This window comes from Aplysia californica, unplaced genomic scaffold, assembly GCF_000002075.1.
Source record: "Aplysia californica isolate F4 #8 unplaced genomic scaffold, AplCal3.0 scaffold00141, whole genome shotgun sequence".
Taxonomy (NCBI): Eukaryota; Metazoa; Mollusca; class Gastropoda; order Aplysiida; family Aplysiidae; genus Aplysia; species Aplysia californica.
Window position 1 is genome coordinate 810524 of NW_004797411.1, and position 24758 is coordinate 835281.

Consider the following 24758-nt stretch of genomic DNA (forward strand, 5'->3'; position numbering starts at 1 on the left):
TCTCTGTCTATCTCTCTCTCGCTCTCTCTCTCTCTCTATCTATCTCTCGCTCTCTCTCTCTCCTCTCCCCCCCTCTCTGTCTCTGTCTCTCTCTCTCTCTCTCTTTCTCTCTCTCTCTCTTTCTCCCTCTCCCTCTCATCATGGATACTTTAAAGGACGATATCTGCAGTACTGTTTGTTTATATCTACCCTCCCTGACGCATTTTGTTTTCGCAATATGTCCAAATTCTTTTCTATGAACACTATGTGTGTATGTTTAGAACACAAAGAAAAAAAAATCAGGACCTGAAACATCTTCGGTGTTAGCAATTTTGTTTCTGCTGTGTGCATGCTAGACTGACCGATGTACTGTGCAAGTAAGATACTAACAACGATATTACTTTACAAAATTAAATTCCGCTGTCGTATGTAATGAAAATACTTATCTCAATCAGTAGTGAACAATCAATGTCTCATGAAGAAAATAACAGCTGTGAAAACTGAAGCTTTTCTTTTTATTGCTACTTGAAAAAAAAAACATCTAAAAACCGCACAAATCAAGTTTTCAACAAATATTTCTTAAATGTTCCAATTTTTTTCTCTCTTCTGCCTTATTTAGAAGACAGTGAAGGTGGTTGCACATAGGTCTGATTGCTTACCTAATGGCTTTTTTTTCAAGTCATGGCTTAAAATTGTATCAACCGGGGACTTTTGACAAGCCATGTTCATCCTTACGTCTTTGGAGTTGTCGTGACCGACCTGCGACCAGAGTCCACATTTTCCACTTTTTGCTTTGATCTACTCCACTTTTTGATGGCTTGCTGGGTGATAGAAACGCCCCCTCTTTGAATTGTTCGTACCTTCCCAAAATTGCTCTCTCTGGAGGTGTGCGAGACCTAGATCTAGAACCAACTCTTACAGCCCGCAGTGAAAAGCTTGAAGCTTCTATGCGGAGTGAATTCTGCATATTATGTTTCCTTCACATCATTAACTCATTCATCTTTGGCTTTGCTCACTGGTGCATTGCAAGACGATCAATTTCTCTTCAATTCTCAACTCAGACATTCTCCTTCGGCTGTCCATCAATATCGAAGGCAATTAAAACAGTATGCATGGTACAACATTGCTAGGACGTAGCCATTGGGAAAGCAATTGTCCTAGAGCCGGGTGGCTAAAAAATACCTATTTGCTCGATCATATTATTTGGATCAAAGCCAACAAATGAAATATAACCAGGGAGAGCGGAAGGAGTTGGAGGGCGCGTTTTCAATAGGAAGAAAAAGAGCCAACTTGTTAAAAAAATATATCACTTAGATCTATTTAGAATTTCAACCATGACTGAGAGTAAACTTTTGCAACTTCAAACCGACCTTTTCGTTCTATTAAAAAGAATCACAACTTGGGCATTCAAGAACAAATCTATCAAAATTATATTGCAAACTAACCCCAAGAAAGGTGGTGCTATTCAAATAGTTATGCTCTAAATTTTGACCTTTTATCTCCAGACAAGCTCCAATCTGCTACTAGAAATTTTGAATAACCTGAAGGCACGTTTCTAGATATCGTTTCTTTGGACCTCTTGTTCAACATGTTGAGTTTCAACGGTTCCATTGCTTGCAGTTTGTCTGTTAAAAAGCCCCAAAGATGATACATGTAAGTTAAGGGGCTCAAGTCATGGGAATGTGTTAGACATTTATTTGTAGGTGTAAGCTTTTGGTTTAAAAAGTGTTCTCCAAAACTTTCTTGAAACCATACAATGGTCACTCTTGATTTGTGGGGTGGGGCCCCACCCTACTGAAATCAGGTCTTCTCAAAAGCAATCCGTTCCAAACCTTTCCTAAACTTCATGAGCACGGTGAGATATCCATCGGATGTGGCTTTCATTGTTTTATCTTCCTCGTCCTGAACAGTTAAAGTAAAGTTTTGCGTTTTAATTAACTTTGGTTAAACTTTTTAAAACGTGGTGTATCTTGAACACACGGAATGCTTTTCTACGAGTATATCATATTTATACGCTTGACTTCCCCCTGATTGAAATCCATTTGTTTAAAGTCTTTTTAAAATTACTGTAGAGATGACCATGTTTATTGCCCTTTCAGTTGGTGCTACTTTAACCACCCTGTATTCCTTACGTCCCTTCAGATCTTGACTTCCTTGGTACCCACCAGATAAGAGATAATTGGAACCAAGAAAGATGTAGATCTAATGGTGTGCCTTACTATTCAACAGGTGTCTCAGCAAAAACAGCACCGGTGTCTTTACTACAGCAGTTGAAAACCTCTTCGTCTAGGCACGAAACCGATGGTAACCACCTTAATTCTCACCCATAATGCCGGCAGCCACAAGACGCTCCAAGTGATTGCATGCGATCAGGACTATACCATGAGTCTATAGCGTCTAAAGCCTACCTGACACAATCGTCCGTTCACAGTATATCGACTTATTTTTTTGCAGTGGGTATCCCTTACTAAAACTGAGGTTCTTGAAGCTCTCTGTTTTCAATTTGCACGATGAATCCAGACAATGTGTCTGTTCGCACGTGCATCGGTCACCTGGGTTGACCTGACCTTAGTCGGTCCGCCATAGAATACATTAGCTGAAAACAAGTTATCAGTCTGTGGATAGCAGAGATGTGAACACAAAAAATAATAGACAACCACAACTGGCCTTTCCCCTACTTACCAACGGACATTTGCCCTTTCTCGCTATATGATACCAAAGATCGTAGGCCTACACAACTCCTATCTTTGAGCCTATTAAAAAGTGTCCTCGAAATCCGGAGGCGCCCTTTTTTAAAAAAAAGTGCTCGCTTTACGAACTGAGTTATCCTACCAGTATGACTATTAAAGTGAAACTGAATCGATTTTGGTTAAATTAGAATTCAAATTTTGGGAGTGTGCTTTTATAAAATGTATGGTTACTCTGAGAAGAAGAACCTTCACGTTGAAGGAGTGAGTGTTTTCATCGTTTAATTTGGCTTTAGAATGAGAGGCGAGAGACCATAGGAAAAAAAACCCCTACGAAAAGGTCGCACTGAGGGAACCCGAACACCTGATTTTAGACCATTCGGTCTGCTTAGTTTAGTTTAGTTTAGTTTAGTAAGAGTTTTACGGCACTCGCAACTGCATAAGGTCATATGGGCGCGCAGAACACTAGTAGGACGCATTCACTACACTTCATAGCACGGCTTGGATTAGATCAAAATTTCGATTAAAAGGTCAAAATATTTGTGGTTAAATCTCAGTTTTAAAATAACATTTTAAATAATTTTTAAAATTACGCTCTCTATAATGGCCTTTATAAAATCGAGAATTATGTAGTGATCGATGACAAGGAACAGATCTTTTTTTTATTTGCATTTAAAAAACTTCCTCCGGATATTCTCTTAGAATGTGTCTAAAGGTAAAATCTGTGTCACATCCGACACAGAACGGTTTTTCATCTCGCTGAAGGAGCTATTAAATTCTATGTGTCAAGGAATTGTGTCCGATGTGTAATCGAGTAAAAATGACTTCGTCTCTTCTGGTTTTCGTGGACCTAGTTTGGGCAATATCTTTGGTAGTTTGTCGTTGGCTTGTTTCTTCCAATGTGTCTCCCACAGACTGGAGGTGTAGTTATTTTTACTTTATCTTTAAAGTTAGTCTACGGGAGAGTGTTGGTCGTTGATCCCAATAGAAAGGACAAAGATTCCTTCGCCAAGAGATCCACCTGCTCGTTTTCTCGGATGCCCACATGACTAAGCAGCCATGCGAACACGATACTTTTGTCGGTTTTTTTTTTATTGCATCGTAACTATTTTTGGATGAAAAAAAGTGTGTGGCTTAAAAGTGAGGAGATTCAGGATAGAGAGTTAGATAGGAAAAGGGAAGATGTATAAGAGGAATTTTCTACGGAGTCCAATGCCATGCCAATGGCTGTAGCTTCTGCAGAGAAAATAGAGGGGGGGGGGGGGTTGTCTCTTCTGGTGTTTACCATTGGAAGATAGGGCAGCAGCGCCTACAGCACAATTTAGAGCGGAGTCCCTGATTTTGTACGGGGTCTAGCATTTTAAGGACGAGGGGAGAAGGTGCTTTGGGTCCCCGCCCAGCTTCGGATTCGATACATACAAATGTTTACAGCGTTTAATGCTTTCTGGCACCTCACACAAAGTCCTTTTATGTGCGGGATGAGTGTTAGTTTCTTGTCAATTATAATTCCGAGGAAACGAGCCTGGTGCTCCTCAACTTAGCGAAGCTTATCGCAACTTTAGCTTCCGCCTTGTTCATAGCGGACAATCTGCCCGAGAAGCAGCAATACAGCTAAAATACAATGCTTGTTAAATTATTGTTCTCGACTTATTCAAAGATTTTAACACACTTGAAATGTCCGGGATGGACATAAAATAGGGCAGTCTTAGAGGTTTTAGTTGAGGTTTTACGGCACTGGCAACTGCATAAGGTCATATATGAGCACCAAGGAGTGGGTGTCAACAGAGAAGTCCTTGCAAATGTACAGGGAATCAGACTCACTCTGATCATCTCTCTAGCTTCAACAGCACAAAGTCTGCTTCGACTGTCAAGGCACCCCGGATACAGCGGGTCACAAGAGTGTGACAAACATACATCAGAAGTAGAGGAAAATTTCGATAATAAGGATTAGGAAAGAAAAAGCCGCAGTTCCCTGTTGTAGTTCAGGCACAATTATGAGCATGACATTGTTTGATCAGCCCATTTACAATACTACTGAGCATTAGAACAAGAAGTGTCCCCTCTTTGGGAATGACCTTAAGATACTTATAATAATAATAATAATGAAGATCATTTCTATAGCGCCCACTCACGTGTAAACACAGCTCTAGGCGCTTTACATAAATACTTCAGTCAGTGGCACCGCCACTTAGTCTTAGAGGAATATGGTGTAAAAGGACAATTGCTGGAGAACATCATGGCACTGTATAAAAACAGCCTGTGTGCTGTACGGTCAACAGAAGGACTATCGGACTGGTTCCCCATCAGGTCAGAGGTGAGACAAGGGTGTGTTCTCCCTCCGCTTCTCTTCATCACTTACATGGATAAGATCACGAAAGCAGCAAATGACAACATAAATGAACTGAACTAGCTTCTATTTGCTGATGACCAGAGTACTTTAAATACAGAGGAAGAGAAATCACAAAAGCAGACCATAAAATTAATTAATGAGGAGGGCTAGAATATAAACAGGGAGACTCAGCATCCTTATTGACGAAACACAATTCCAACAAGTAGAGGAAAATGGGCGTACAGACAAAGAAAAAGAAACAAAAACTATGAATGCAAATGCAGTGACCTACCAGCTAGCACCCCTTCTCAGTCACTAGAACATCCCAACTGAAGTGAAATCCTAGCTCATCAATAGAATCTCCATACTAATATTACCATACCAGTGCCAAACATGGTCTCTAAACAAGGCATGAGAAAGAAAAATCAATGCACGCGAAATTAGGTGTCTCCGTAAAACCACCAACGTCACCAGAGGAGACCGCATAAGGTACGAGACCGTACGTCTACCAGTTGTAAATTTATTAGAGCGTCAAAGAGTCAAATGACATCTAACCTGAATGCCCCAGAAACAACTAGCGACTAGAGCTTACAACACCCGCGAATTCGGCTTTAAATCAAGAGGAAGACCAAGAAAGACCTGACTGGATGGGGTTAAAAAGGTCCTGGAACAATATAACTAATTAACATTCTATCACAAACGCCGAAACCTGCACCTCACCTCGACATCCTAAGGATACCATAGGAAGGAAAAGGTAAAGTAAAGCAAGAACTGAGGAGCAAAAGTGCTCACTTTGTAACAACTGGCATCTTTTTTCAGGGTTGTTTCGTTAGTGGAAAAGAGGAAACGAGTAATAGGCTTACACAGCTAATACTGTGGGTCGAGGAAAGATGGCGGCGATGGCGATTATAAGAGAAATGAGACGACAGGAAGGATATACAATAGAGAAAGTGTATATGAAGGTGAAGAGCAGGTAATGTGGATAGAGAATAAAAAAAGAGGTACGATTATGAAAATAGGAGGGGAGTGGGAACGCGCGAAATCACACACACACACACACACACACACACACACACACACACACACACACACACACACACACACACACACACACACACACACACACACACACACACACACACACAATACATACATACACACACACCCAGAGAGAGAGAGAGAGAGAGAGAGAGAGAGAGAGAGAGAGAGAGAGAGAGAGAGAGAGAGAGAGAGAGAGAGAGAGAGGGGGAGGGGGGGGGGCATGCAACAGATCCCACATTCCAGTACAAAGCATTTTTCGTTCTTGTTCATGCGACAGAAAAGAAAGAAAATCTGGATCAGTACTAACAATAGACCTAAGAAACTTTATCAAGCAAATAATTGCATCAGATACTTTAATAGGCGTCTCAATTTAATTTTGACTGTGTTAACAACACGAGTCCGGACTTTTCATACTAGATCAAGGCCCTACGCAATACGCAATGAAAGGCTTTCGGAAAGGTAAAAAAGGAGGGGAGGGGGGGGGGGCTCAGTGAAAAGGAAATACTTTGGTCTAAAAAGTCTCGTTTTCTTTATACTATCGAATGAACTACGGCACAATGTAAGGTCAGTGATTATAAAACATTATAAAACTTGATTAACTTTTTAAACTGAAGTTATAAAAATCTCTCGGCGATGTATTTCCCTGTCTCGTACATTTCAAACAATGAACAGAGGGAGCCAAAAGCTCAGGCGAAAATGCGTGACGTCACGACTCTGCGCGATGTCACGGTGGAAGGATTCAGCTAGGTTTTCGCGGATTTGATTGATAAAAGGGTAAGACTACACTAGCCAAGGTAAGACTTCTACGATAACCATTTAAACGTTTTCTGGAAGACAAAGAATGGTTTACCAGCAAGGGTAGTTTGAAAAAATTATGACGAGAAAATTTATAAAAAATCAATAGTTAAAAATTGTCTATTTTTCAACATGAAAGATCTTGAGACTCATTAGTCGCACATCGACCTGGAAAAAACTGTTTTGAGGGTCACCCAAATGTCTTTGAAGACATGTATCGGACTTGAGTGACGGTCCCCTAAATTAAACAAAAATATGGGCAGTTTGAACCCACTGTCTCAACGAGAGGTCATGTCCGGAAGCAAAACTCAATGGGACTTTCCGAAGCCAAATCACGCGATAGTGAGCGCGTTCACTGAAGTGCCTAGCTAGATCTTAGATCTAGACATCTAGATCTAGATCTACTTTCCGAACTGCACACTCTTTGCTGGGTGCACAACAAAATCTGGATTCTAGATCTAGATCTAGATACACATTTATTCATTAATCTCTCTCTATCTCTTTTTCTCTCCGGGCTAAAAAAAAATAATTCTAGTGGGCTCGGTGAAATGGGGTAATTCTGATCTCTGATTCTTTGCTCTTTTGCTATTAAACACTAAATGCTGAACACTTTAAATAGTCAAGATTTTCTTTGTTATAATAGTGTAAGTTGTTTGTATATCCAGGTATTCGGAGCTGGAGAATCGCCGTGGAAAGGCATAGATCTATCACCCGAGATGATCAGTAGTAGCCTTGCATTGTAACCAGTGTAAACTATCGCCAGTCCAGTAGTAGTCCAGCGAATTTTACGCGCAGCTGCAAAAGTGGGAGGGACCTGCACTTGGCACATGACGTAAAGAAGAGTTGTCTCGTCTTGGTATAGGCCCTAGGCAGGTCTAATTCTGTCTGCCCCGCTCAATATCAGTCATAAGACGCACTATGCTACGAGGCTCGATAGGCGAAAAAGTGACTTTCCATAACATTTTTGTTTTTTGGAATCATTGAAAGCTTGTCTTCTGCTTCATTTAAGATAGAAATAAACAACTATAATCGACTATAAATATTATTAAATTTTTATTTATTTCGGAGGTGTGTGTGGTTTGTTGCGAGCTTGGGTGACGAGAATAAGGAATTTGAACCTTGCTAGTGTGTACCTGTGAGATTATCTTTAGAACCATTACCTCATGGCCACCTTTGCTTCAACTAAAGATTCTCCACTAGTGGAAAATCTTTGCTCCAACGTTCTTTATTTGCAACTATTTTTAGATTTTGACCCCTTTTCGAGCATGAATGGTCTGAAATGTTAACAACTCTGATTGGTAAAACGGAGAAAAAAACGGTAACTTCTAGCTCACTTCAAGCTTGTTTACGTAAATAGCTGACTGTGTGGGCGTGCCCTGCTAGCTGCTATCGTCTGTTAATCTTCAGTTTTACTCTTGGATCGACTTTAAAAATTAGTTTTTTATTTTGTTTAAAAGCTTTTGAAAAACTAATTAACCTTCGTCCAAATATCTCAGAGCGTACTCCTCACCAAGAGGCCACCGAGGCGGTCTATGTGCATATTATGTGCTGGTGTGTTTGTATGTGTGTGTATGCGCGCGTGTGTGTGTGTGTGTGTGTGTGTGTGTGTGTGTGTGTGTGTGTGTGTGTGCTTTTGCAAACGTATAATCAGCTAGCGTATACACCGCCCGTAAGCCGACTCGTAGCCTTCTGAGCGCGTGGTTTCGGTGAAATGGGGTAATTCTGATCTCTGATTCTTTGCTCTTTTGCTATAAAACACTAAATGCTGAACACTTTAAATAGTCAAGATTTTCTTCGTTATAATAGTGTAAGTTATTTGTATATCCGGGTATTCGGAGCTGGAGAATCGCCGTGGAAAGGAAATCCCCGCGAGGTCGGAATGCGAGGTCCCCCGGTTCAAAATTGACTTTTCATTGGCAAAGACCTATACAGCTCTGAGCGTGGTTTCCCGTTGTTATTATTTTTGGCCTTTGGCGTTTAGATGGAGAAAACCTAGAAAAAAAGGTCTAAGTTTTCAAAGATAAGTTTTAACTCGAAATGTGTAAAATACAGGCTAAAGAGAGGTACCTATAGAAAGAACAGTTCTTTTTCTATTAGAATAAAGTCATCGGCTTGGAGTTATTTTGCATGAATCCTTCTGAGAACCTACCAGAAGCATTCACTCAGTATACTACAGTATTGAGCCGGCTCGCTCGCCGTCCGAGACAACGCTGGTTTTTTAAAATTGAAATAACGACAGATCCTCGTGTTTGAGGTAATAAAATACTGATTTGTAATGATCTCACAGTCTTGAACAATATTAGGCTATGTTATAGTGATTGTACTTATTTAATGTAGAGATGTTTAGTGCACTTGGTACTCTTTTACTATCTGTCTGACATTGGGGGGGGGGGGGGGGGTACAGCCAGTTAAAGATTTCAACAATGTTTTATTATGATGACAAATTGAAACAGCTGCAATTCTCTTAAACATTGACTGAAGAGGTAAACGTATGGTATAAAAATTTGCAGTAGACTTTGGCCTTTCATATGAAATAGATGAATTTGACATACGGCAACTTTGAAAATTTAGTACATGTATCTGGTACCTGGTATAATGTTAATACTTTGTTGCATTTAACGTCCATTCTAGTTAAAATTTTGTTTTTGGTCCATAAGTTTTTTTACTCTGTAAATGCATAGTTTTCTACTTTTGTATGTTACCTCGTAATGGCATAGCCAAGATAACTGCTGAATTTCAAATCTCTATCTCAATTCTAAGACCCCTATTGCTATGGAAACATGATGCTCAACTTCGGAGGCCATTTTCTCCTTTTTGGGTTTCCTCACCTCACACAATTAAAAGTTCTGTATTTTTGTCAAATATTGTCATATTTACTTCATCCTTGTTTTAAATAGTAGGGAAGAGGTGATAGTTTAGTTTTTGAAAATAATGTTAACTCAGTTTTAAAATGTCCTTCATATGACTGATATTGACCGGCAGGGACACTTAAATTGGTCTTTGATTACACAGTACCCAAATATAGCAAGGTAGACCCGTCAGTTGCACATCTACACACGTCAACACACAGTGCGGCTGTGCTGACACCCTGCGAGTGTACCTCGCGCTCGCTGAGACAGAGGTGCCAACGCACAGTGCGGCTGTGCTAACACGAAGACGGCGTTCGCTAGGCGAGCTACAGGTCAGACCTACATAGCCACTCTGTAGCTGACAACAGACAGACCACACAGCGACGCTGCTCAAGCACACGACAATGTACGTTCATTTTAGAGGGGGTGGTTCCGGTTTTTTCGGTAACCGAAGATTCCCGAATATTAAAGGCCAGGAATCGTAGGAATCGGTTCCGGACCCAATTACTTTCATTATAGCCAGTGATGTGATTTCTTTGAGTGGCTCTATGATTATATATATACAACAATTAGCAGTTAGTCCGACCCCTGCAATTACCCCGGGCGAGTAGCAATAAGTCCGATCCCTGCAATTGCTTCCGCCGAGTAACAATACCTATGACTACTTCCGGCTAGTAACGATTAGTCCGACCCCTGCAATTATTTCAGCTCAGTAGCGATCCCTATGACAACTTCCGGCGAGTAACGATGCCTATGATTACTTCCGGCGAGTAACGAGTAGTCCGACCCCTTTGATTACTTGGGGTGGGAGGGCCCTACCACAGGCACTACCCCACCCAATCTATACAGTATGATGTCAGAGACCAACACTGACCTACACCGAGAAATGTGAGGCTATAATATAGAGCCTCGTGGGCAGACGTTACAGTTTTAGATTTTGAATTGAAAGAAAAGGGAATATAATTTAAAAACAACAGATGAATAAGAAAAAAAAGGCGAAAGCAACGAATAGGTTTTGACACTGTATACTAGATCGATATAATCTTTGACAATGAATTTGCATCCCGACTACTCTTTCTTAAGTCTTCAAGATACAGGATTACCTTGATTTCAGAACATAGCAAAGCACCAACTTTTTTTTTTTTTTTTAATACATTCGTTGAAGAAAAACCAGATAAAATAAAAATAGAGTAGATTCTAATTGAGAATCGTTAGTTTACGAAAAAAGGATCTTTTTTTTCTCAGAAGCAATAATCGCAGGGATCGGTTCTGGAATCGATTCTTGGCCCTCCACTTGTTCATTTGCACGGTGCGAGCTAGGCGAGCTACAGGTCAGACCTACAGAGCCCCTCTGGAATCGGCCTGGCGTTCTTGACTTGCTACTCTGCGCCTCACACTAATGAAAGAAACATTTTCACGCACTCCTTGCATGCCTTGAAATGTTGCTATAGGCTGGTCCCGGAGTGCCTCTGTAGGTCTGACCTGTCAGCACAGCCGCTCTGTGCGTTGGCGCCTCTGTCTCAGCGAGCGTGACGCATACTCGCTGCGTGTCAGCACAGCCGCACTGTGTGTTGCCGTGTGTAGGTAGATGTGCATCTGACGGGCCTGCTTTGCTATATTTAGGTACTGTGTAATCCAAGACCAATCAGGCCTAAACATAGGGCCTATACCAAGACGGGACAGCTACGTTATGTGCCAAGTGCAGGCCCCTCCCACTTTTGCAGCTGGGCATTGGCCTATAATTCGATGAACTGGCGATAGTTTACATTAGTTACTATTCAAGGCTTCTGATCACCTTGGGTGGCAGATCTATATCTAGCCTAGGCCTACTAGAATTAATTTATTTTAGCCCAGAGAGAGAGAGAGAGAGAGAGAGAGAGAGAGAGAGAGAGAGAGAGATTAATGAATAAACGTGTATCAAGATCTAGATCTAGAATCTAGATTGTCTCTAGAGAACCGCGAGACACACCATCATGCAACTTGATTCATATTATATCAACAGTAGGACTAGATCTACTTAAGCTTCTGTGCTTGTTTCAATTGCTTCTTTTTTTTTTTGTGCACCTGTACAATTGCGGACATGACGTCATTGTCATGTGGGAGTGAATCTAGATCTAATCTAGATATCTAGATCAAGATCTAGATTCGAGATCTATATGTCTCTAGTTATAGAATCTAGATAGCCAAGATAATCGATCTCTAGATTTAGAGCTAATCTAGATCTAGATGCCTAGGCTAGATTTAGATCTAGATCTAGACTAGATGTATAATCTAAATCTAAATAAGAAACAGGTAAACATTACGACAGTGGTATTTGGCCTAGATAATCTAGACCTAGAATGAGTTAGATCTAAATCAGATCTACCGAGAATTGATCAAGTCGAGATAGATTCTATGGGAGAACACTTTAAATCTAGATCAACATCTCGGTCAGATGTAAATTATTATATATACATGTATCTAGAATCTTGGCCTTTCTATGGACATCCCTCTGCATCGCAATTTAGATCTAGCCTAGAATCTAGAGAAGCACACAGGCCTAGATCTAGGCCTAGGCCCAGGGCCTAGCATACGACACACAGTTGGAACTAGGTCAACCTCTCGATTCGAAGTTTCAATGTATACTGACGAGCAAAAGAAAGTGGGCACCCTACGTTCTGTGCATTATTTCCGTTCTTTACCGTAGTAATGACGTATTGCCAATGGATTTTGAAAGGCTTGCCATTTTTCAATAAGGGCAGACAAAAAAATTAGAAAAACGATCAAACACACACCTTTTATTAGAAATTCACAACATCGATTCGAATGTTCAAAATCCCAGAATTAGTAACGGGTGTAACTCCCACCAACATTGATGACTACAGCACATCTGTGCCTCATTTATTGCCAAAGTCGTTGGATAAATTGCTGGAGAATATAATTCCAAGCATTCGTTTATGATTGTCGCAGTTGTGGGATTGTCCTTGGGGGTTGCCGAAGGCTGCGAATTTCCTTGTCCATCTTGTCCCAGAGGTGCTCAATCACGTTTAAAGCTGGGGATAATACTGGCAACTGTGTTAAAACCCGTACATATACGTCATTTTTGTTGTAAAAATCTCTGGGTAACAAAGGCACGGTGTGCTGGTGCTATGTCCTGCTGGCACACGAAATTGTTCCTGTGGCGAGCCAGAAACGGCAGACGGTGTGAATAGAGAACTTCTTTGATGTGTCTCTGGGCAGTCAGATTACCGTCGATAATGACTAGATCGAATTCATCAGTACTGGATATGGATTCCCTTACCATAATGCTACGTTTGTCAGCCACAGCACTGACACACTGAGGTAAATAACGTTGATGACGTCTCCGGTAGGCTTTCTGCCTTCCATAGTGGCGATCCAAAAGAAATCTGAACTCGTCAGAAAACATCACTCAGTTCCACTGGCGGTTTAGCCATCGCCTGTGCAGACGTGCCCAGTTGAGTCTGACATGACGGTGTCTTTGGAGGAGACGAGTGCGTCGAGCTGGGTGTCGGGCAACGATTCCATGGGCTTTCAAGCGTCGACGAACGGTGAAGTGGCTGATTGATTTAAGCCCACCCCAATCTCTGGCAGTTTTAGAAGCTGTTTGAAACCGATCCCGCAAGCGTGGGACTCTGATCCGATAGTCTTCAACTGCAATAGTGTCACGAGGACGACCAGACCTTGGAGTGTCACTAACCGAGCTACTTGCTTGGAAGTGTATCCTTGGCTTTTGGATCGTACAATGTATCTCTTCACATTGAAAGCTCTAGCGAGAGAAAAAAACGTCGCATTAGGTCTCAGCATGCCAACAGCTTCAAGACGTTGAGCATCACTGAGACAAGGCATCGTATAAAACAAAACTGAAAAGAACAAACCCAAAACTTTTGACGGCCTTTTCTCTGACACACTTTAAAGTGTGTAACGAATAAAGAATAAAAGTAAAGACGTTGTAAACTTTCAAGAAAAAACGAGAAAACATGTTTTTGGCCAAACATGTTGTAAACACTTTTTACAAAAACAAAATAAACAAATGTTGTTCTGTCTGACTTTCTAAAGTGACACAAGCTCAGCATGTCAATCGCCAAGTCAAAATTCGCGAGACTACTCATACAACACCGATTTGAAAACTGCCCACTTTTTTTTGCTCGCCAGTATATGATAAAGTGCATTTCTTGGTTATTTTGTGGTCAAGTGGAGATGCTAGCATCAATATTGGATAGTAAAGCACCTATTACTATTTGCTTCTTGTTGATTTTGATGATCTGTGAAGAGTTTTAGTCGAAAATAAACACGAAGCTAAGCTTTGTGGGACACGTCCGCCATGTTTTACAACACTGTTGAATAGTACGTCTGATGCGTCGGGCAGCTCAGCGGACAAAAGACAGACTATACAGCGACGCTGCTCAGGCTCACGAAAATGTATACGTTCATTTGCACGGTGTGAGCTAGGCGAAGGCCAGAAGTACAGAGCTACTGTGGGACCGGCCTTGATCTATTTTCATTTGAATAAACATGTACAGACTCTACGAATGAAGTGTTGCATTTTTAATTGCGTTCAGTACCCCCCCCCCCCCCTCTTAGACATACACACACACCTGATATATTATAGATTCAAATCATTTTGTTTTCACACGTGTATATCAGACTAGCCGGGCCCCCTTTCGACGAAAGGAATGATCGCTGTATATCAACTGAAAGTCATTGACCAACTAACTATATTTTTACACTCTATTGGAATGGAGCTATTAATCTTGAGAGATTCGAAAAATTAGAAGGTCTAGATCTGTACTCTTAGAAACAAAATGCGCCTCGCGAAATATCACTTCCGACTGCTGCGCAGATTTGTTTCGTTTCTCAGTGAAATAATCACAAAGGCCAACGAACCTTTTGTCAAATATATTTTTCCAAATTCAGAAAATGAATAAATAAAAAATCTGGCTCCGTCATGGGGATCTATCTATAGTTTTGCAAGTACTTGCACACTTTCAACTCTGTGCTGTTGGAGTTTTATGGGAAAAGTGGCACATGTGCTTCCGAGGTGCCAAATATATAATTAACAGCTGGGTTTCTCGTTCAACGAACGGACTCAAAAGAATCGATCGTCAAGTCATTGTGGGATCTGAATCAGTGCACGCACTCTTTGAGAACAGAAACCTCACAAGTCTTGTTTACAATGACCGAGTTAGATCTAAACGAAACCAATGAAAAACTGAAAATTAAACTACAGTGACTTCAGGCCCCCCAGTGAAACTGTGCATGCTTTAAATGATTCTGAACCAACATTAATTTTATCAAATTCGAAAGTTAAGTGGTTCGGAACTGAAGCCTCTTTAAAAGAAATGTGCACGCTTTAAATAATTCTGAAACACATTTTTTTTTCAAATTAAAAAGTTAGGTGGTTAGGAAGTTTTAGTGACGAAAGTGAGAACTTTCACAGATACAATATATTATATTATAGTATGTTATATTATATTATATTATATTATATTATATTATATTATATTATATTATATTATATTATATTATATTATATTATATTATTTTATATTATATTATAATTATTATATCGTATTATATTATGTTATACAGGTGTATCATATCATATCATATCATATCATATCATATCATATTATATCGTGTTATCTTATATTCTATTATATTACATTACATTACATTACATTACAAATATTATCTATCTTTCAGTATTTCTCAAAAACCATTTTGACAGACAGCTATGCAAAGAATATGGATCGGATTAACGAGTACATTTCCTCTTTGGAAAGTGGTAGCACAGAGTTTCCCTCGTCGTATGGATACGATAGTAATACACGACGTGCCGATAGGGTTAATCTGTGGTATCATTTGCATGTGCTCAAGAAATGTTTTCTCGAAATTATAATTCTAAACGTTGAAAAAAGCAAGGAAACGCAAAAAGCCAAGCCCCCAGGCCGTCACATTACCTGTTCTCCAAGATCACAAGCTACACTCTGCTGGGCAGCATAAATGAGCGGCTTATGACCATCCGCATAACCACGAGGTCTAGTGGCAAAGGTCTGTCTTGGAGACATTTATGATGTTGTGTCTTAGATGTGCCGAAAAAATGTACACGTTTTAACCATCTGATGTAAACAAAATGGTAATAATTCATGGAAAGCACTATTCCCAGTGACACTGAGGATAGGCCCAGAAACTATTCCCAGTGTCACTGGAAATAGACCCAGAAGCTATTCCCATCGTCCCTGGGAAGAGGCCCAGAAACTATTCCCAGTGACGCTGAGAACAGACAGGCCCATTAGATATATTGTAACCCCACTGATCTACACGGGCATGATGATGTTGGGTTACTAAACACTAGACTAGATCTAATGTAGATCAAGATCTAGATCTAATCTAAGTAAAGTAAAGTAGATTCTGGTTTGTGTGGAGGATTTTTTTTAAAGAAAAAGGAACGATCATTCTATGCCTGCTTGCTATTCAGTCATAATTTAAATGTACGTGTAGTTCTAGAGCTAGATCTAGATCTACATACGGATTTGGGAGACCACGGTACAGCACAGATATATAAATCCTTCCTCATTCTTCTTTCTTCTAGATCTAGATCTGGATCTAGATTTTATTCTACAGTCAAGTCGAGGCCCAGCGATCCCGATCGCCGTCTGTGACTACCAGAGGTAAGTTGAGACAATCAACTAGGCCCTATTGTGCTTGGAAAAAAGCCTGGGGCACGTAGTGTCTCCAGGGGGCGCTCAGCTTCAAAAAGAAGAAAGTCTTCTGGGGGGAATTCAAACGAAAAAAGACCGCGTGGGGAGAGGAGTGAGTCTCGAGAGAAAGAGGGCATTGAAATGGGAGAAAATACCGAAAATACCGAAGAAAGAAGTTTAGACTGGTTTGAAAAAAAAGGACAACGCGTAGAGTTGCTAGTTAATAAAAGCTTTTTTTTAATAGGTTTCCGACCCGGCACGGTTTTAAGGACATACGAGTCTAGATTGTGAGTTGGATTTTGGTTTATTGTTGTTTTTTCATTGGTACAAAGGTTTCTTTCCTCCATTGATCGTTTTCTCTCCTGCTTGTCTTCCCTCGTCACCTCACATATCTTTCTCCTTCTCCCTCTTCTTTCGTACAACACCTCTCCTTCCCCCTCTTTCTCACTCACATTTAGTACACAAGCTCACACATCTTTCTTAACACACACACACACAAACACACACACACACACTCACACACACACACGCACACATATACACACACCAATACTCTCTATCTTTCTTTATCTCTTTCTCTCTATCTCTCTATCTCTCTCTCTCTATCTCTCTCTCTCTCTCTCTCTCTCTCTCTCTCTCTCTCTCTCTCTCTCTCCCTCTCTTTCTTCACCTCTCTCCTCACTATTATTACTCAAACTGCTGTGAAGTAAATCCTCTACTTTACCCGTTAAAATTGATCAAGAGCGATGATGCAATGTGTTCGGATTTTGAATCATGGAGAGCGGGACTGAAAGAAATTTGCGAGTCGCGTCGATTAATTGTCGAGGTCTAAATAACAAACTAAAGTGAAAAACTATCTTCCGTCAGTGTACAAAATTTGATATAGTTTGTCTTCAAGAAACGTATATCACAGAGAAAACAGCAAAGGAATGGGAATTAGACTGGAAAGGAGAATTCTTTTTTGCTGAAGGTACACAGAGAAGCAAAGGACAAGTTATTCTTGTTAATAACAGATCAAATTATGAAAACCTTAAAATAGTTATTAAAACAGACAGAATACTGGGGTTGAAGTTCTCTCTGAATGATCAAATTGTTCAAATAGTAAATGTATACGGTCCAGTTATCACATCTGAAAAATTAAAATTCTTTGATCAGCTTCATTCTCTTTTGAACAATGGGGATGCAGACCATATGATTATCTCCGGGGATATTAATGCTGTATTGAACAACACCCTTGACATTATTAATGGAGAACCGCATAATGTGGTTGTGAATAGAAAATGTATCGACTGGGTCCAAAACTGTTACCTTAGGGACACATGGCGTTCGTTACATGGTGAAGAAAAAGACTTTACATGGTCAAGACCCACCCCATTCACTGCACGTCGTCCCGACTACATATTCTGTAATGAGGAATTTTTACCACAAGTAGTAGAAAGTAGACACGGAATTTTCTATGACACGGATCATAAAGGGGTGGTAACTGTTTTTAGAGCGGATGAATTTAAAAGAGGGCGATCGTTTTGGAAATTCAATAATTCGCTATTGTATGATAAGGAATTTGTCTGTGACATGAACCAATGTATTGACGATTTTTTGGAATCTACCTCTGACTGTACTAACTATGTAAAAAGATGGAAATTACTTAAAATACTAGTCAAAGAGACAAGCATAGTACATGGGGTTAAAAGAAAAAAAGCCTTGAGATACAGAGAAGACGCACTGGCTAATGGAATTCCTAGATTAAACAGACTTATAGTAGTGAATCCCCCATGATAAAATCGCTCTTCAGCAGCTCGTGAAGAAAAGGCGCGAAGTTGAAATAATAGAGCTTAATAGAACCAGAGGGGCCCAAATTAGATCAAAGGTAAAGTGGATTGAGGAGGGTGAGAAAAACACGAAGTTTTTTCTTAATTTGGAAAAATCTAAAGGCTGTAGTAATACTATAACTTCTCTTAAGAGGTGCAGTGGGAAAGGAACTGTAATACAAAATCACACTGAGATCATAGAAGAAATAAAAGCACATTTTGAAGGGTTATACAGACAAGATGCTAGTGTAAGCGATGTAGACCAAGGTATAACGAGTCTGATGCAAAATATTGACCACCCAGTATTGTCCGTGGTGGAACAAGAAGAAGGTAACAAACCAATTACCATCGAAGAACTTGACATGGGAACCAAAACACTGAACAATAACTCGTCTCCTGGGATTGATGGCATTACGGCTCTGTTTTATAAAATGTTCTGGAAAAAACTCAGAGAACCTTTGTTTCAGTGTGTAGAGCAATCTCTGCTTGAAGGCCAGCTTGCGCCAACTCAGAGAAAGGGGGTAATCACATTGTTGTATAAAGGAAATGATCTTCGAAGGGATGATCTTAAAAACTGGCGCCCAATCACCTTGACAAATACGGATTATAAAATCATTTCAAAGGTGCTAGCTCTACGCGTTCAGAGCATTATGGAAGATATAATCAGCCATGACCAATCAGGTTTTTTAAAAGGGAGATCAATTGCAGAACATATCAGAACTCTTGATGACGCTATTTTTAGCTCCACAGAATATGATATCCCGGGAATGGTGGTCTCCTTAGACTTCCAACGCGCATTTGACACAATTGAAAAGAGATCAATTTTAGCTGCTTTGAGAAAGTTCAATTTTGGTGATCAGTTTATTAATATGATTAAAACCATTATCACTAACACAGAGTGCTGTTTGCAAAATGGGGGGTGGTTGTCTGGCTGGTCCAACACAGAGCGTCGAGTTAAACAGGGGTGCTGCGCCAGTCCACTTCTTTTTGTCCTTGTAGTTGAACTGATGGCCATAAAAATAAAAAGTAATAAAGATATAAAAGGCCTGTCATTACAGAGAGGTGAAAGGACAGTGCAGCTGGGTAAGATTCTTCAATACGCAGAAGATACTACGCTGTTATTGAGAGACCAACATGATCTTGTTGTTGCCCTCAGGGACATTGATAACTTCTTAAGGATTTCGGGCCTGAGACTCAATAAGCTGAAATCAAAGGGCATGTGGATAGGTAGGAGTAAACATAATGATCAGACTCCAGGGAATATTGCCTGGATGCCAACTGGTGGCAAAATGAAGATACTTGGGATTTATTTAAGTGCAGTCGAGGAGGCTTCTAAAATTGACCTAAATTGGAAAGGAAAGATAGAAAAAATTAAAAATATCATAAAAATGTGGCAAAAGAGAAACCCTTCACTGTATGGAAAGGTAATACTCAGTAAGACTTTCTTGCAGTCGCAAATTTCGTATATCATGCAAGCACTGTTTTTACCTGACGAGGTCACTAGCTACATTGACACGCAGTTTTTCAAATTTTTATGGCAGAAAAAGTTCTCGAACCGAAAGACTAAGGAGAAGATTAAAAGAACACTCCTTTGCAAGTCTGTAGAAGAGGGAGGGTTAGGTATGATCAGGGTGCGTGATTAACAAAAAGTGTTCTTATTGAAATGGATGAAGCGATTAGCAATAAGCAAAAGTTTAGCTCAGGACGAGATGCAAATTACAGACATCATTTTCAATTAACTTGGTGGTCTAAAGTACTTTTTAAAAGCAACTATTAACCCTAAACTCTGATCAAGCCAGCTGGTGCATTTACATTTTGGATAGCAGTCATGACAGCATGGCTTGAAGTACAAAGAGAGTTAGGTGATACGCAGCTCAAACAAGTGAATGACATTCTTACGCAGCCTCTTTTCAACAACAAAAAGATACAGTACAAAGGTAATTCACTTTTTCTGAAATATTGGATAAGAAGAGGAAAAAAAATCATTTACCAGGTTTATGACAGGGGACGGGTGAAAACAAAAGAAGAAATGAAACACACAATAAGAAATTATGCAGGCTTTGACTTTGATTATTATGCTCTAATTAATGGCCTACCAAAATCATGGTCAGAGCTACTGAACCAGAACAACACACTGGAACACAGTCAGTGTGCAGCAGTTGTGTGCGAAAGAATTAGTGCTGAAATTCTTCAGGTACTTTGTAGCAACAATCAGGAGTTACGACGAATTGTCTTGGGGCGTACAGTATTATAAAATGGCATTGTATTATAACACTGTTCAATACCCCTTTAGACATAGTTAATGGACGCCTTATGTTTGGAAAAAAGATGGCAAGTCTCTATAGTATAACCATTCCCTTAGCACCCTGTTTACCAAATTATAATTAACTCTCACTTTATATGCCAATATGATAGGTATATGTCTCTCTCTATCTCTCTCTCTCTATTCCCTTCTTTCCAATCCGCATACTCTTCGCTGTGTCTCTCTATCGATATCTGCTTCTCTCTCAATATGGCTATCTACCTATCTGTTTACCTTCCCCAGCCCCATAACTTCATATCATCGCCGTCTTGTTCATTGCCCGCCACTAAGCCTTTCATATCTCGCCACCCCCCCCCCCTACTGTCCCTCTCTCTCTCTCTCTCTCTCTCTCTCTCTCTCTCTCTCTCTCTCTCTCTCTCTCTCTCTCTCTCTCTCTCTCTCTCTCTCTCTCTCTCTATCTCTCTATCTATCTATCTATCTATCTATCTATCTATCTCCCGCTTGCTCTCTAGTCATTTCTAACCACTAAAACATATTCAGCCAGCATTTCCACAAAATTGGCTTTTTTTAAATGTAGGAATTGCTTCCAACGTTAGCAATGGAAGTATAGATCCACCAATAATGGACGAGACTGGGAGGATTCAGACATAGGGTACTTGATTCGGGAGTTTGAGGTCGCTCCCCCTGAGGCGAGGGGATACAATATTCTGTGTAAATTGTGCCCTCTCGATTTGGGCTCGAGGATCCTGCGTCAGAATCTCTCCAAGCTCAATCGGACTCGAAAAGATTACTAGTGGCAAAGGATCAGGGAGTAGAATGCTGCAATTGTAAAGATCATAATCTGCCAACTTGCTATTTGCAACCCGCTTACAAATACCCCCAACATACCTGCCACTATACTGTCTTCCCACTTAGCTCTCCTCTACACTTGTCTTGGCCCGATAGAATAGGCTAACACTAACGATGTCACCTTAGCAGAGACTAAGCCCACCATTTCGGAACTTCATGGTGACCGTAAAGATGGTTCCAGTAGGGAACGGGATACAGGGTGCCCTCGTCCCCCCTTCCTCTTGTACCGGAGGAAAAATGATTATACCTCACCAATCTTTTCCCAATACTTCTCACCCCCATCCCCCTTATTTACGCAAAAATTCTTTACCCCCTTCGACCAATGGCTTACATCTTTAACCTGGGAATTTTTTCCCGTTTTTCCAGTTAATCGTTTTCCTATGTTGCCGGGTAAAATTTTCTGGGACACAATCATATGCACTTTTTTCTGCTAATCAGATGGCGTCAATCTCATATAAATGGGCAAGGGAGAAAAAAAAAAGAAAAAAAAAAGTCGACTCCCTAAGTAAGAGAAGAGTACAACAAAAGTAGTGAACTGAAGTGAGAAGAGAGTCTGTGTAGGCAACAGTGCAAAGCCTTCTGGGTTTGTTTTATGCAAAAGAGTTCCGTTGTCACTGGGAATAGTCACTTCGTCACTTTATTGCGCTGTTAAGGGAAGTGGGGGGGGGGGGGGCTACACCTGGAAGCTATCTCGCTTATTACTGGACCGAATTTTACCAAATGTCACACATATAACAAGCATAGTAAGGAGTCTTAAAATCCGCAATCAAATTTGAGAAAAAAGTTTCGTTTCCATGGATACGCCGCCATATTGGATTTTATTGACATGTCTTACGTAATGAATACCGCACTTATCGTTCATGGAAATTGATTGTTGTTTTTTTTGCATGCGTATTTACAAACATTAGATCTAAAAATTTGTCTGTTGTTCTTTTCCTAATCGACTTAGAAAATTTTTAATGAATTTTTTCCTGAGGTAGCATTCAAGTTTGCGAAAAATCCGTGAAAATCCCCACTCCAGACACCACTAACAAAAATCTATTCCATGTATCAAAAATTCAAGAAACACGTATTTAGTATTACCTCTTCTTTTAATTCTGTGAAAATTTCATGAAGATTGGATGAAAGATGGTGGAGTTATTTTTAAAAGTATAGAGAAAAGTAACATTTTGAGAAAACGGCCGATAAAGAAAAATAAAATACTGGTTTTATGAGGAAATGGTGGTTACAAACATTTCCGGTATTGGAAAAAAACGGATTTGGGGGTTTTCTATGCCATGAAAAAGTTGCAGAAGAGCCTGAGGAAGCTAAAAATGCCTACAACTCAAATTCCATGATTTTAAGACTGCTGAAGGGGATCCCGATACTGTGTGGAAGAGGGTGAATTTATGATAGGATTTTACACCACCCATTAAAGGGAAAGATATCGTCTCACCATTACCTTATGACATGGTTCATTCTCATCTACTAGAATTTCTTCATAGTCTCGGATTTTTAACTTTTGCCTTCATATTTACCTTCGAAATTGCCCCTGGATGCGGGGTTAACAAGCCAAAAATGTCTACAATTTGAAAAGACAAAAGCTTTGTTGCTACACTTTAGGGTGAGTGATAACAATTTGACTGATTAGCAACTATCGCCTTACAGTTGTAATTACACAGAGAACAGCTGAGAATAGCAGTGAAGTATTTAATTAAGTTTGTCAAACGTCAAACTTAATCGACCCAAAGAAACAACAAATCATTTAGGTCTACTTCACACTCTGAGAATGCAGCAGAGTCCAAAACATTCTTGAATGAACAAGTTCTACATTGTCTCCCAAAAGTTCCCAGTCATTATTGTAGAGTTCCTTGCGAATTTGTACTTGTAACCAAAGTTTGACAGATGTATACAGACTTTATGTAACAAAGTGTGTAGAAAGTAAAATACCAACTGTGGGGCTCGACTTTTTCAAGAAAGAGTTCAACCAAAAAGTGCTCCAGCCCCCCGCCCCCCGCCCCCCAAAACTAAACAATCCATTTGTGAGGCAGCATGGTGGAATCGGGCTCTCGTCAATTTTTGGGCATGTAGAGCTATCGGTATCATCTATAAGCTTGTTCATTTGTGTTTATTTTGATTTTTTAAAAATTATCCTGAATACAAGTCAAGATATTTGCGAATGAAGGAGTTGGGGGTCACCTGTTTTCAGAGGAAAAATTAGTGAGAAAATGGCTGCCAAAGATTCATTATTTCCTTTGCTTTAGATTCTGTGGTAACTAAAAATTTCCATTTTTTGTGTCTTTAATCAACGTTTTTAAGAAAAATCCACACTGAAATGAGTTCTTTAATGGGCATGAAAGGTGTTGAGCCAAAAAACAAAAATTTGATAAAAATTAACAAACCAGCAGAAAAATGCAAGTTTCTTCACTTTGATTATTTTGACGAGAGCCTGATTCCACCACGCTGTCTCACATTTGTGTCGGGTGCCAAAGAGGCAACGTAACAGAAAGTGCGCTGGTAGTTCACAAAGAAAGCAAAGAGGCAAAGAGGCAGGACAAAAATGGATATAACGATAGTCCTGGAGGAAACGTCCCACAGAGTGGACGTGTCTGCATAGATTTTCAATATCTCGCTGTGTCCCATGCTCACGGCCTCCGCTCTGTGCTATAGGACAAAGCTTGCCATGCACTACTTTGTCTACAATACGGCAACCCGGAACATGAAATGTTATGTCTCGCAAGAGGGTGGAGGTAGACTAACTTCTGAATAATTTTCATCTAGCATCCTGAACTACATACCACCCCTTGCCAAATCCCATTGCAAAATAATCCTATTTTGTGATGGATGACTTTACCAAAATAAAAACGCCGCACTCGCCACTGTTATCTTAGCTTTAGCTCGTGAGATCAACATCAAAATAGAACAGACATATCTTACAAAGCGACACATCAAAAGGAGTTCGATGGTGTTTATAGCGTCTTTGACCGATCCCTCAAAAACGCTCGTATACACGTACCTTCTGACTTTTCTAATGTCTTCAGACTAGCGCGTCAAAGCCCACAGCCAAACGAAGTCAAACCTAGACTATATTTCCTTCGAAAATATTCATCATTTCAAGAATATTCGACCATTCGATCAGGAAGAAAAGTCGGGTACGCAATTAAGTGGTTAACATACGAATGCTCCGCTATTCCTCACAAGGAAAAATTCAGTAATTATTCAATGCAATCTCGTTATCTGTGACGGCTGACAAGATATACCCGATCCCTGCAACCATATACATGCACCATCGAGCACTACACTTACAAAGAAGACTTATCGTAAGTACAAAATACCAACCTGTACCGGGCTTAAATCAGAAACCAGTAATTTCGGAGCCACCCGTGCAAAATTCAAAACTTCCAACTAACTAAAAAAGATAAAAGTGTCCTGCGAGCTCATATGACCTTATGTAGTTGCGAGCGCCGTCGTAAACCAC

General features: G+C 40.2%; 1 protein-coding gene across 2 annotated transcripts in view; it reads right to left on the reverse strand.

Annotated features, from left to right (window-relative positions):
• LOC101858624 (ELKS/Rab6-interacting/CAST family member 1) overlaps positions 1–24758 on the reverse strand; it is a 178013-nt gene that overhangs the window by 38850 nt on the left and 114405 nt on the right. Inside the window, exon 19 of one of the 2 annotated variants that reach the window (XM_005096892.2) lies at positions 11739–13446. The exons of the other annotated variant lie outside the window; for it this stretch is intronic. Within the exon in view, the coding sequence (XP_005096949.1) occupies positions 13212–13446 (235 nt within the window). The 3' untranslated portion in view covers positions 11739–13211. Of the gene's footprint in view, positions 1–11738; positions 13447–24758 lie in introns of those variants that run through there. 2 annotated transcript variants of the gene reach the window in all.